The 14,194-nt window shown below is 52.0% G+C and overlaps 1 protein-coding gene across 2 annotated transcripts in view; it reads left to right on the forward strand.

Moving 5' to 3' along the window:
• Neurl1a (neuralized E3 ubiquitin protein ligase 1A) overlaps nt 1–14,194 on the forward strand; it is an 80,622-nt gene that overhangs the window by 41,071 nt on the left and 25,357 nt on the right. The window contains exon 1 of one of the 2 annotated variants that reach the window (NM_001163480.1): nt 8,953–9,206. The exons of the other annotated variant lie outside the window; for it this stretch is intronic. Coding sequence (NP_001156952.1) covers nt 9,173–9,206 — 34 coding nt within the window. The 5' untranslated portion in view covers nt 8,953–9,172. Of the gene's footprint in view, nt 1–8,952; nt 9,207–14,194 lie in introns of those variants that run through there. 2 annotated transcript variants of the gene reach the window in all.

Here is a 14,194-nt window from a genome sequence, read left to right on the forward strand (position 1 = left end):
TGGGTGATGATGTCAGCTGATGTGTATCTTTGGGGGTGGTGGTGGTGGGGAGACAAGGTTTCTTTGTATAGCCCTGGCTGTTCTGGGACTCTCTTGTGGTTCCGACTGGCTTCAAACCCAAAGATCTGCCTGTCTCTGCCTCCTGAGTGCTGGGATTAAAGGCTGTGCCATCATGCCTGGCTCAGAGTTCTGTCTTAATCTTAGTGTAGCTGCTTCGTACCTGTGTAACCTGCACCTTCCGTGTCCCCAAGCCCTCAGTGTCCTCACTGAGGATGCTACGTTCCCAGTAATGGCCTCTCCTTCTGGGGTCCAGGGCAGGTATTTAAAGATGACAGTGGCAGATGTAATTTTCTTAGTTTATGTATTGGTTGTCTTATTGCTGTGACAGAAGGTAACCTAAGGAGGGAACAGTTTATTCCGGTTTATAATTCTAAATTGTAACTGTTGCAAGGGTTGCTGTCTCTCAGGCCAGTGAAGTGAGGTGAGAGGAGCAAAGGGGTAGTTGGATTTGTATCAACACATTGCATCACATTATATCCACATTGCATCACATTGTATCCACATTGTATCACATTGTATCACATTGTATCCACAGTCAGGACACAGAGACAAATGTGCTCAGCTTGCTTTCTGAGTTTTAACAAATCTGAGACCCCAGCCTGTGGAGTGGTACCGCCCTATTTGGAATGGGTCTTCTCACCACCACAACTAATCTAATCTGGAAAATCTCTCATAAACAGGCCCAAAGATTTGTTTCTACGGGGACTCTAAATCCTGTTAAGTTGACAACAAAAGTTAGCCACCAGGGGTATTCACTTATCTTGATTCCTGTTTTATTTTTATTTGAGGGCAGGTACTAGGGGGCATAGGAGCCCTTCAGGAGAGCCTCCACGGGATGGGGAGGGGGAAGGCCAAAGTGTCTGGGCAGATGGACATGAGTTCAAAGCCGAGTCTCTGCTGTTTCTCATTCTGTGCCTGTGATTCCTCATTGGTAAGATGGGGACATGGTAGGGCCTTTATGTAGTGTTATGACGGAGGCTCATCTAGACCACACTTCCTGGGCCTTCCAGGCTGTTCTGGGCTCGCTGTATTGGGGCCTCATCTCTTCTTCCTGTTGCTCTGGCAGGTAGGCATTTTCCTTCCCAGCCCATTTTTTAGAAGAAAGAATAGATACCTGAGGTTTGATACTAGGTAGTCAGAAATGCTCAGGAGCCCAGTCTCAGCACCTCCTCTCCTCTGAGTCATTCCCCAACCCCCCCACCACAGACTCCTCAGTGTGTTGCAGCAACTATTGGAGTCACTAGACTGCTGGTATTTAACTGTCAGTGGCTTTCCTGGGAGTGTATAATCCTAGAGTCATCCAGCTCTTGTTGGTCCTGGGCCATCACGATGTTGTACTTGCTGATGCCCATTGTCTGAGGGAGAGAGTTGGAGAAAGAGATGATGCAGGATACAGGAGCAAGTCGGGGGCGGTGGGGGGGGGGAGGCGCTGGCTCAGCTGGCTCTGAGCTCTGCTGCAAATGAGACCATGGAGGGACAAGAAGGACAGAGCCAGAGGTGCAGGCAGCTTGAAGAAAGGCACACAGCTACAGGAGCCCCAGGGGGTATCCTCAGATTTGTGTGTATGCGTGTATATAGAGCTTGTGACTGTATGGGGAGAGGGATGGGGAAGGGTCCTCCCTGCAAAGGAGGTCTTTATCCTCCCAGCATCAGCTGCCAGTTTTGCTTATAATCCAGCAGGCCAGCAGGGATCAGTCAGGTGCAGGTCCCGCACGAGGTTTTTTTCTGGCACATATGTCCTGTCTCCTGTATCACTCTGGTGTCCTCCCGCTCTCCCCCACCCACCATGAAAGTCTCATTGTCTTCCATTCCTTACCTTAACCAGAAAGGTTATGGTGTATCCAGATCTTATGGACTCCAACTGATGATTTATCATTTGTGACAAGAGACAAGGGCTGCCTTCCAGTTTTAAAATTCACTCCACTCTGACCAGACCCAGAGCACCGACCAGGTGACAAGGGACAATGCTTAATCTCCTTTCTTAGCTGAACTGGCTGCTAGCCAGCCCTCTGACATGGCATTTGCATTTATAGCAGGTGTGTAAAAGCACACATGCAAAGCGTAGAGCCTTGCCTGGTGAGGCATGTGTAGAGCTGAGTACATGTTGGTGACAGGAGATGGTGCTTCCTGAAGCTGGTTCCCCATCTCTCCCTGGAGGAACATGGTCTGTATTCATACCCGGCATCCCAGGTCACTCCTTTCCCTGGGTGGGGTAGATCCTTAAGCTCCCCCTGCATTCCTGACAGTGGTCAGGCATCTTGCCTTGCAGACATTGTGTCTCTTGCTTCTCATGAGCACTACCGCCCTGTCTTGTCCCTATTATAGGAGTGACCACAGAACCTCAGAGACGGTCGGTGCTTCGCCCTGTCACATGATGGCAGAGCCAACTTGTATGGCCCCTAGGCTGGAGCTCCCAATCTCCACATGGTAGGGGTGGGTCCATCCATCCGCCATTCCTGGACAGTCACAAAGATGGGGGTTCAGTGCCTGTGGCTTCCAGCTGACATGTGCTTTCCTGGGAACAGGGATCCGGGTACCTCCATGTTCGGGTCTTTTCTGCTTGGAATGAATGGTGAACCCTCTGTTTCATCCAGGGCAGCTGGGGAGTGTGAGCAGGTGTGTTTGTGTCTAGGAGGGTCTCAGAGGGTGCTGCTGGCAGTGAGCCTGAGGCTGGTGGGAGCTGGGAAGGGCACCCAACACCAGGTTGTTTGCTCAGATTCTCTTTCAGTCTCCACCCCCGCACTGCACCTGTTGTGTTCCCATCATCCTGGCTGGGCAGCTGGCAGCTGTCACTGCTCAGGGCACCTGTCCCAGAGGACACCCTCTGGTCTCCATGGCTCTGGTTTCTCTGCACTATGCAGCTCTTTTAGTCTGTGCCCCTGCTTCATCTCCGTCATTCTCTTTCAGACTCCAGCTAGTGACCTGTGTTTTTCTTGGGTCCAGATATAGCTGGAGTTTGGGGGCGGTCTTCCGGGCTCCTCATTCTCCAGGCCCAGCCTAATCGGTCAGGGTAGGGAGGATGGTCCTGGCAGGTCGGCATTAAGCCCTAAATACCAGATGACTCATCACCTCAATCAAATTATCCTTTGTTCTTGACGGAAAACAAACCAAAACAAAACCTCAAACACGATAGATAACATAAGGAGCTGCCTTCCATCTCCTCCCCACCGCCTCTCTCTGACTTCTCCACATGCCAGCCATTTCCCCAGTCTCATGAATGAGAACGTATTTACCCTTCCTTCAGCCAGTTTAGGCTGTTACCTGAACACTGGGTTTGCCTATAGGCTACTCTGAGTCTAGTCACAGAAGACATCAGCCCTGAGTCCAAGTTCTCACCCAGCAATGCCTTGGGAAAGCCCACGCTCTGCTGGGCCTTGCTTGCTGCTCCTGTGAGGTGGACTCAGGACTCCTCTGCCTGCCTCAGGACAGGGCTGGGCCCACCGTTCTCTGGAGGCACTTTCCCCTCAGCCTGAGCTGCTGCCTGGGAATTGGTCGTTTTCACTGCAGTGTTTCCAAGGGCTCTGCCTTTGACTTTCAGCTCTGAGAAGGCGGATTTAGACAGAAGGGGAGATGCCAGGCCGTGGGAAGCGTGGATGAGAGAGGATGAGGTGAAGAAAGAGTTGATCTGGGCACCGCACCATGAGAGCCCATGAGGACAGGGAGACTGGGGACAGGGCGAAGCACACAGACAATAAAGCTGGCCGGGCAGGGTCCTATTTATTTATTTATTTTTGATTTTTTTGTTTTTGTTTTGTTTTTTTTTTAGTTAAACTTATTTTCTCTTTTATCAAAAGTATATTTAATTTTTAAAATTTTACAGTTGTGTTTGAATATGTGTGTTCATACACACATGTATATGTGTATGTATAAGTATATATATTGACAGAGTGGGGATTTCTCTGTGTAGTCCTGGTACTCACTCTGTAAACCAAGCTGGTCTGGAACTCAGAGATCTGCTTGCCTCTGCCTCCTGAATGCTGGGATTAAAGGCGTGCGCCACCACTGCCTGGCTATTGTTATTATTTTTTTTATGTATATGAGATTTTGCCTACATGTATGCTGGTGTACCACGTGCATGCCTGGCTCTTACAGAAGCCATGAAGGGGATGTAGAATCCCCTGGAACTGGAGTTACGGGTATTTGTGAGCTGCCTAATGTGGGTGCTGGGAATTGAACGCAGGTCCTCTGGAAGACCAGCCAGTGCTTTGCACTGCTGAGCCATCTCTCCAGCCTCCTAGAGTATTTATAATTATTCTTTTGGCGATTTCATATATGTCTATATCTTGCTATATCTACCCTTAATTTCCACATGGCACTGTCCTGGACACACACACATACACCTGGTCCCCTCGCAACACACCCTCCTTCTGCTTTCTGGTCTGATTTTCTAATCCACTAAGACCAGTTCCTGTGGCCCACACGCAGCAACCTCATCAGTGGCCATATCCCTGACAGAAAACTGGCTGTCTAGGAGGAGGGTCCTGACAGCCACATGGGCTCAAAGAACCCAGGGGACTGGTGTTCCCCAAATGTGGCTAGAGAGGAGTTGCTATTCCTTGGGGCGGGGAGGAAGACTACATCTGCCTTAGTATGACCACTCTGAGCCTCAGTTTCATGTCCTGCAGAGGGAGAGTGAACATGAACTCCTGAAGGGATGCTGTGGAGTTAGCTGAGGTTAGCCCTCTGCCTAGCACAGGGTCTGCACTGAGCCAATAGAAACACCATTAGCTGTCTTCATTGGTTTGCTCACAGAGTTGTGTTATTAGTTACTCTCCTTGCTGTGACAAAATACTAGACAGAAGGCCATTTAATGAAATTTTTTTTTATGTGTGCGAGTATTTTGCCCACATGCATATTGGGGTACTGAGTGCATGTAAGCAAAGACATGGTATTTGCTCACAGTTCAGTGGGAAGCCAGAGCTGCAGAAGAAACTGCTGGCTCATCACATTTGCCTCCTCAGTCAGGAAGTGGAGGGTGGACAGGAAGTGGGACTGGGCTACAAAATGTCCAGGCCAGGTCCCCGTCACTCATTTCCTCCATCAAGGTTTCACTTCCTTATAGGCTCTAGGACCTTCCAATGCAGCTCCCCTCGCTGGGCCAAGTGCTCAGGTGTGTGAGCCTGTGGAAGACACTCTGTACCCCGACTGTAGCTTGTACCCCAACCCCATCCACTGCCTCTGCTCAGTATGCTTGTGGAAACATAGAGCTGTTCACCTATGGCCACAGAAGCCCCTTCCCCAACGCCAGCATGGCTCACACCACGATCTAGAATTGTTTTCCCGAGTCCATGCCCTGTCCGCCTGCCAGTTGGCTTCCGAGGGTTGGTTCATGGTGGAGCACAGTGAAGCTTGCTCAGTGAATGAATGCCTCTTGCCTCATCCCTTTCAGTAAATGGGATCCTTCGATTAAGTGGAGGCTTGTGTGGTACCCAAGTGAATAATAACTAGCGGAGATGTGTTGCCTGTCCCACCCTGAAGAAGGGGTACCACCTCCTCTAAAGAGCCCCGGACACTGCTCTGGGGAAGGGTACAGGACATTGCTATTTCCTTCTGAAAACAGGGCAGCAGATTGTGGGGAACAAGATCCAGATAGGGAGACCTCTTTGTTCTGTGGTACTGTTCTAGAAGGCCTGGAGCTACCTTGGTGGTCCCTAATTCTCAATTTTTCCTACCTACCCCCACCAAACAGGTTTCTCAATCTTTAGCTCAGGTTAGCCTTGAGCTCATGATAGCCCTACTTTCATTTCCTGGTGTTGGAACTGCTACTGTGTGACACCATCCTAGCTTCTATTTCATTTTTTCTTCCCACTACCCAAATGAAAGGCTCCCCAACTCTTTCACCACACCAGCCCCAGTCCTGCCGCATGAACCCCATTCTACTGTGACCCGTTTTCCAAGGACCTCCTCCTCTACAAGGCCTGATGTGAGGCCAGAGGCGGGTGTGAGGACAAGCCAGGTGCCAGCCCCATCCTTCCGGATGCTGCTGCTCTCTGTCCTGGCCCTTGTCTCTTCCCACAAGTGCCCCACACCAGATGGCAGAATGACCTTTTATAAATGTGTGTCTGGTCCTGTTGCCTCCCTGCTGAACCCTGCCAGGGTTCCCCGGTGCTCTCAGGGAAATAGCCTGGTCTTCATTCTGCTCCTCCAGGCCCTTATGACATTCCCTGGCCTATCTAGTCTTGCTTGCCAAGAGAAAATTTCCCTATGGCTCTTCTACTGATCCACTTCTATCCATACCAGCCTTGCTTTGGAGATATGCTGGGCTCCCAACAGCTCGTGGACCTGTGCACATGTGTATCTGTTCTCTGTAGCACCCTGTTTCCTGACCCACCTCCATGGTAGAGACATTGATCTGCAAATCTTGCCCTGTTTTGGGCTCTCAGGGAAACCTGCCTCAAGCTTGCTAGGACCTGAATCCTTGGTTTCCGAGCACCTTTTAAGAAAAGTGGTACTATATTCTGCATTGTGGCTGATTGAGAAATGTCTGCTCCTCCCCGATCCACGAGAGTTAGGACCTGCCTAGTGTGGATCACGTCTCATCTTGACTGTGTAAGTTAGTGTATGACTTGTAATAGATGCTCAGTAACTGTGGGTTTAGGTACATTAGGTTGGAGCTCTGCGCAGGAGGAGCTGGGGCACATAGGTCGTGGATAGCTCATGGCTGTCTCTGTGTTGTGCAGAATAAGACATGAAGAGAGACATAGCTACAGGGTTCAGAGGAATGACAAGTTCCAAGAACGAGGACTTAGCAACTACCGGCTGCCCCAGGGAGGTTTCCGGAGACGATCCATGATCCCTAGTCCTGGGCAGGTGGTAAGAGACTATCCCCAGTGGGAAGAAAGCAGGAGCCAGTGATAAGGGAGGCTGCTATGTGGGATGCTGAGCCGTGAGACTAGGTTGCCTATGGGAAAGGCTAGTGGAGCAAGGCCCAAGATAGGTACATTAAAAGGCAGGTAGGATCTAGGGGGACAGCTCATTGTACCAAATGCTTATTGTCCAAATGTGAGGACCAGAGTGCAGACCTTCCAGAACCCATGTAAAAGCTAGGCAGGCTTGGTGGCTGCCTATAGTCCCAGAATCTGAGAGCCAGAGACAGGGGCTAGAGAAGTGGCTAGGTACACTAGCTGATTGGTGAGCTCTGGATTCAAGTGAGAGATCTTGTCTCAGTAAATAAAGTGGAGAGTGATCGAGGAAGATCCCAGTGTCAACTGCGGGCCTCCACATGCACGGCAGACGTGCGCATCCCCCCCCCCACATGTCTGAACAGATATTCACGCATGCAAACACAAAGTCCCTGTGCGTTCTCTCTGTCCTTCAGCCAGATTCTGGTTGGGGGTGCGCAGGCAGCAGCAGTGGCTTGATTGAGCGTCTCACAATGTGCGTACCTGAGTTCCACTGGATGTGGGACAGCAACCCAACCTTTCCCCCAGCTCTTTTCCCAGCCCGATTCCCCACCCACATCTTTCTCTGGGGTTACAGATCCTGGCCGGTGCAGGACAGGGCTTGGGAGATAGGAACTCTCGCGCTGTCTTGGTCAAGGTGCTTATCCTAGGGAGAGTGTGACAGGTAGTGAGTGTGTTTCCTATCCCTGCCTAGGCTGGAGTCCTGGTTCTGTTGTGACATTCTGGGATTCCCCAGGCAGATTCTTTGCCTCTCAGGACACACACCGTCTTTTCTGTAAAATGGGTTTAAGAATAGCTCTTACCTCTCAGCATGGACACCGTGCATTGTCCCACGTACTGTGAAGCTCAGTGAATGGCTTTGCTGTTCTGATGGCGATCTGGGCTTGCCTCCTGGGGCTAGAAGGGTTTTCCTCAGGCCGTCTGTGCTTTCTTCCTGCCACCAAGGTGCAGGGTTCTGCACCTTAACATTCCTCCAGAAGCTATGTGAGTCTGTATATGAGAGCATGCATGTAGTATTCGGGGCAGGAGAGGGGTAGGTGGGCACAGTGGTTGGTGCTTAGGAGCGCGTATGTGCAGGCGTGTTTGTGTGCACAAGCACGTGTGTCTGTGTTCGTAGACATGTAGCATGATGCAGACATTCTGTGTGGGTTAGTGTGGCTATGCAAGTGTGTGAGTGTGTGTGGTTAAAAATGATAACCTGGCCGGGCAGTGGTGGCACCTGCCTTTAATCCCAGCACTTGGGAGGCAGAGGCAGGCGGATTTCTGAGTTCGAGGCCAGCCTGGTCTACAGAGTGAGTTCCAGGACAGCCAAGGCTACACAGAGAAACTCTGTCTCAAAAAAACAAAAAACAAAAAACAAAACAAGACAACTCGGCTTGGGGGTAAAAGCCTGGATTCTGGCATACTTCCTGTGTCCTCCCCATCCCAGCCCTGCTACCTCTGGTTAACTCTCTTGTCATAGACTTCTGACCTTGCAAAGGTGCTTATGGTACCTGTTGACGCTGAGGTCAGAGGTTAGGCAGCCTTTGAGGACAGAAGGAGTTAAGCCTTACCAAGTATTAACGCGGAGTCTAGAAGAAGATGGAAATGGTGTGAGTTTTTACATTTAAGCTCCCTAGCTTGACTGTGGTACCCTGAGGGCAGGGATACAGTCAATACTGTTCCCATCCCACCCTGCTTCATCCCTTATCATATGGAGCTTCAAGATGTCCCCCGAAGATTGAATGGCTGATGGCTGTTGGCTTGGGTGACTGGGAAGGTGTTGTGTGTATCTCCATGGGACAGTGTGTGGTGTGTGTCTGTGTGTCTGTCTGTGTATGGTGTGTGTTCTGCTGGGGCATCTCCAGTGCTTTCTGGAGCTTGGCTATTTCAGGAAGCCTCCAGTCTCCTCCTCCTTATGTAAATAAACATGACAGATCCCTTTGCCTGAACCAGCAAGGAGGTGGGGGAGGCTCCCAGTGGGTGGGAGCTGGAGGCAGCAAGCACAACCAGGGGGTGTGCGTGTGTGGCCGGCTGGCTGGCGGGCAGGCGTGTCCATGCGGGAGGGAGAGGGAGCGTGGGGGTGCAAAAGGGGCCGCCTGGCCCTGCCATGCCGGCTGGCCTCAGGGGAGGGCAAGGGGGGGGAAGGAGGAGGGGAACTGGCGGCCAGGGCTGCTCGGTGACGAGGCTGGCCGGCCAAACGGAGGTGGCCAAGCTGCCAGCGGCCTGAGATGGGGGGACAGATCACAAGGAACACTATCCACGGTAAGGCCCCAGTTGATGTCTGGGGTTTCACCCACCCCGAGCCTGGGGACCACTTGGGAGGTTGGAGTGGAGAGACATTGGGAAGGAGAATTTAGTCATGTCCTGTTCTGTCACTCTTTGGTGGACTCTGGGACTGCGTGTGTGTAGGAGTGGAAGCTGGGTGTTTGTCACTGTGACTGGAGAGAGAGGTAGGGAAAGCTGGAAGGTCAGACATCTGACTTTCTCTGCAAGGTGGCCTTGTGCTCTCTCCAGGTTATGGAGCAGCCCTTGGGTGGAATGTGAGGTCCTGGGCATCAGAAATGTGCCATTCACGGGCACTGAGGCAAATCTCACTTAAACAACGGGGGAGACAGTTTGTGGGTCCTGGAGGTAGTCTGCTAGAGATGCTTGGGTGCCCCGTGTATATACACAAATGTCTGTGCTTGTGAGTTTCCATTAGAGATATCGGTGGGTGTGTACTTATGTCAGCTGTGTCTGAGCACTCAGGTGTGCTAGTGACAGCCCCCACAGAGCCTGACCTGCTTCTCCCAGAGAGGAGATGAGTTCCTGGCAGCTCCACAAGCAGGGAGGGGACGGAGGGGAAGGAAGCAGACTGGCTGGTATCCCATTTGCTGGACTCCTGCTTACTTGGACTCCTGTCTTCTGGACCGCCTGGCTCAACAGTCTCAGGAGCAAGATGGCCAATGTGACAGCGGACCCAAAGGGGAACCCTTCCTTGGACTGGGCTCTTCTACAAACTGTGTGGAGTCAGAATCTCTACCTTGATGCCCTGTGACCTTTGCCACAAGGCAGGAGACTGGACATAGGCCCCCTCTATCTGCTGAGTCTGTTGGGCTTGGAGGGGCCTGGGAGAAGCCAAAGCAGGAACAAGAGTGGTGGCTGAAACCACTTAGAATCCATGGCTGGTGGCTGGTGGCCTGGTGGCTTCCCTCTTCCAGACTGGACATTGGGATAGTAGTTTCTAATTTAAAAATAAAGAGGAAAAGATGTAGGAAAGGCAGATTGTTGATTCTCTGAAAAGGAAATGAATTTTGTCCTGGGTCTGGAAGGTCCTAGGAGACATATAATCTGGAGCCTGCTGGGGCAGTGTCAGGGACCTGGGCCGTGGCCTGAAGCTCGGAATGGGCTGACCTAGGCCTGGCCTGCCTACTTGTGGCTAGGGCTCACTGTTGGCAAAGGGTCTGGAGCCAACTGACATTTTCCACTGGGATCAGGCCTGGGCAGGCTTGGGGACTGGGCAGGACAGAAAGGCCCTTTGAAGCACGTGGCTACTGTCCTTTGGCTGCCTTGGAGCATACGATCCACAATCTTAGGGCATGAAGCCCTAATACCTGCCGAACCCACGTTCTTCATAGATGGCATGGCTTTGATAGGGACGGGGCTGGCTACATCTTAACTCCTACTTGTCAGTAGGATTAATGGGAGTGGCTCTCACAAGGTGACTGGAGTGGTTATGTGGATCTCCATGAAAAGAGGGTACAAAGTCAGGACTCAAGAGGAGCCATCTGGGCCCAGGGCAAGACAGAATCCTTCTCCTTTGGGTGTCCCATGTCCCAAGGGACAGGAACATACTTGGCTGGGCATCTAGGCTGGGTAGCCATAGTTGAGCACTAACGAAGGGTCTCATTTGCATACCCCCTCCCTGTCAAGTCAGGCCCCTCTCCACTGCTCGCCCTGGCTGTCACCTCAGCTGCCATCACATGGGTAAGAACATGTGGAGGGGCATGCCTGCGTCTACCAGGATCCAGCCAGACACTGCCCATCTGTCCTCACATGGCCATGGCCATGTTTGCCTTCCGGTTCTGCATAGTGATTGCCTGGCGGCTCAGGTTCGGCCTCCTTTGGAAGGGGAACAGGAGCTGGGGGAAGGCACAGAATCTGGCTGCTTCCCATGGATACTCTCACTCTTCAGGGGTTGCTTGGGTCCTCAAAGATATCGTCAAATGGCCCTCGATGGCACTTTCAAAAGTCTTGGGTTTTGGGGCTTGTTTCAAGCACGCATATTTTGGATAGCTTAGTAAGAGTAAGTGAAGGGCAGGGCCCAGAAATGCGCTCTGTATGCGGTTTATCTGTTGTGTGTGCACAATGTCATGTTTTAGGTGTCCACAGATGCAATAGCTGTGTTTTGAGTCCCTGCTTGTGCGCCCATGCGGTGTGTCTTTGTCTATTGAAGAGACAATGGTGTTGTTCTTACTGTAAGTGGACACGTTTGTGGTCCGCCCTGCAATGGTGACATGCCTGTGTGTATGTGTTGGTGTGTTGGGTCGGGAGAGTGGAGTTCAGTTCCTCCAGGAGGCTGGCAGGGGACCGATGGGCAGATAAATCCCATTTGGAAAATGGTTTCTGTGGTTACAGATTCAGTCTCTTTCCCTATGCGAGTTTCTGAGGCTGTTTCTGCTCTTGGTCTGAAGGGCAGGCTTGTGGGGTGGACAAGACATGTGGCCTTGTCTCACCGACTGGCTCCTCACTTTCCCTTCTTGGGTTCCTTGTTCCTGAGAGCCGCAGTAAGGCAGTGGCCTCCCATGGCCTTATGGGTCTGGAGATTTCATGGAGCAGCTGTGGGAGGAGGGAACTTAGGATCTCAGAGCCCAGGGTCACTCAGAGCTCAGTGGAGCCACTGAGTTGGTCACGTCAGTCTCAGGGAGGTGGGCAACAGGCTGTTCCGGCTTAACTAAGCTCAATGCCTGCCTGGCCTTTGGTGAGCACCAATAGGGAGCACTGTAGGGAGAAAGAGGACTGTGGAGTACAAGCCTGTTTTGGAGACGCAGTGGGTACAGAAGTGTCAGGGAGCCAAGGAAAGGTGAGGCTGATCTGGGCTCCTGGTTGATGAAGCCAGGAAAGCTGTAGGGATCGGGGTGGTGGAGAGACATGTCCTAGGCGAAAGCTAGAAGCTGCTCCATTCTTGCTGCCTGGTGCCTAAGTTGGCCTCTGGGTAAGGCTGGGAAGGTCTGCAGGCAGAGAGCGGATGAGGACCAAGTTGGCTCTCTCACCTGGAGCTCTCTTAGCCGCATACTTGGCACGTGGCGCAGGAGGTGAACATCCATGAAGGGTCTTCTGTCCACATGCTTGCTAGCATGTGCATAGGCATGTATCCTGCTGCCCCTCCTCCCTCAGTCCCACTGGGCCTCCAGGATGATACTCCCTAGGTGTTCACGTCCACTGTTTTGCATACCCACCAGCTACCTAGAAGTGGGTAGATGGGTCCCGCCCACACTGGGGAGGGGGGAAAGGCTCAGGAAAGGCATAGGAAAGGGCCAGGAGGGAGCTGGGGGTTATCAGGGCCTAGGTAGAGGTGTTTCCTATAGATACCAACCTTGCAGGGTAGGCACACAAGAGAGACTGGGGATGAAGCAGGAACTGGTGTGTGTGTGTGTGTGTGTGTGAGAGAGAGAGAGAGAGAGAGAGAGAGAGATGACTCTCATGGAATTCTGTCTCCAGGAACCATCTCTGTGTGTGCAAAGTGGGTGTGGATCTGTGTAAGGGGAGCAGAAGGTGACACCCTGTGGGGAAGGCACATTGATGGAAACCTTGCCTTCCCTTGTCTCAGGCCTGCCTGGCTTTGAAGTAGCCCTGAGAACATGATGGCCATGAAAGAGACTGAGTCATCTGGAAATTCCCTTGTGGAGCCCTTAGGTAGAATGGGAAGAAGGAAGTGATATGGTCCCTCTCCCAGGTGATGATATCAGTCAGAGGTGTAGCCACTGGCTGCTGGGAACATCAGATTGGGATGTCACCATGAGTGAGGTGTGTGTGTGTGTGTGTGTGTGTGTGTGTGTGTGTGTGATGGGGTGCTAGCATGGCTCCCCACGTTGGGTCATAACAGCAAGAGTACACAGGACTGAGAACTCTCCAGAAGGGCTCAGGGAGGGCAGAAGGCAGGAGACAGACTATTGGCTGGCTTGCTGGGGCAAAGCGGGGACCCCTCGCACTGAGGTCTGAGTTCAGAGCTCGGCACTGTGACCTTGGAAGCTGTTAGTTTTGAGGGGGGCTATAAGCCAGAGCCATCAATACCCTATTACCTATTGCTGTATGGCGAAGCACCCCTATCCTCTTGGTCTGAAACCCCAGGCATTTGGCCAACTCTCTGTCTCTTGTAATGCCCTGGAATCTGTGGTTTCATTGGGGCTCCAGGACTTCTCTACTTTCCTGAGGTTTCCCAGTCAGCTGGCTGGGGCTGCAGCCTCATCGGAAGGCTTACCTGGAGGGGAGCCATCGCCAAGATTACTCACCATTACTGGCAGTCCTTGGTCCTCCCCTCATCTCCCCACAGGCATGGCAGCTGGCCTCCACAGAGAGGACAGAGCAACAACCAAGATGGAAGTGACATTTCATGACTTCAGCCATGTTCCACTCTAGAAGCCCACATGGAAGTGGAAGGGGCCACACAAGAGCAAAATGGCCCAGAGGTGGATGGTCCTCTTGGGCTAAGCTCAATAGAAGTGCTTCTCCCAGACACCCACTTCACTTTCTCACAGGGTTTGGGAAGGTGAGACAGGCTGGATATGAAGGACAGAGAGCATAAGGACTGGTGCAGGAGGACCCCCCCCCCGCCCCATTTCCTGTCTTCCTTTCTCTTGCCAGCGAGCGTGGAGCTGGTGAAGAGTCTCAGGCTGGTAGAGTTGTAGTCAAGTACCTTGTGTGTGATCTTGGCCTCTGGCAGCAAAGGACCTGTTTCCCTTCGTTTTCTTGCATCTCCATTGTCCACCAGTAAGGGAGAGGCACGAAGCAGGGGCCCAGATGGGAGAGCCACACACTGGCTGTCCTCTTCAGTAATTTTTTTAAAAAAGATTTTCTTTATTTCTTTAGTTAATGTATGTACATTGTAGCTGTCTTCAGACACTCCAGAAGAGGGCATCAGATTTTTGTTACGGATGGTTGTGAGCCACCATATGGTTGCCGGGATTTGAACTCAGGACCTTTGGAAGAGCAGTCAGTACTCTTAACCGCTGAGCCATCTCACCAGCCCCCCTCTTCAGTATTTTACTTGA

The sequence above is a fragment of the Mus musculus genome, chromosome 19 (genome assembly GCF_000001635.26).
Source record: "Mus musculus strain C57BL/6J chromosome 19, GRCm38.p6 C57BL/6J".
Lineage (NCBI taxonomy): Eukaryota > Metazoa > Chordata > Mammalia > Rodentia > Muridae > Mus > Mus musculus.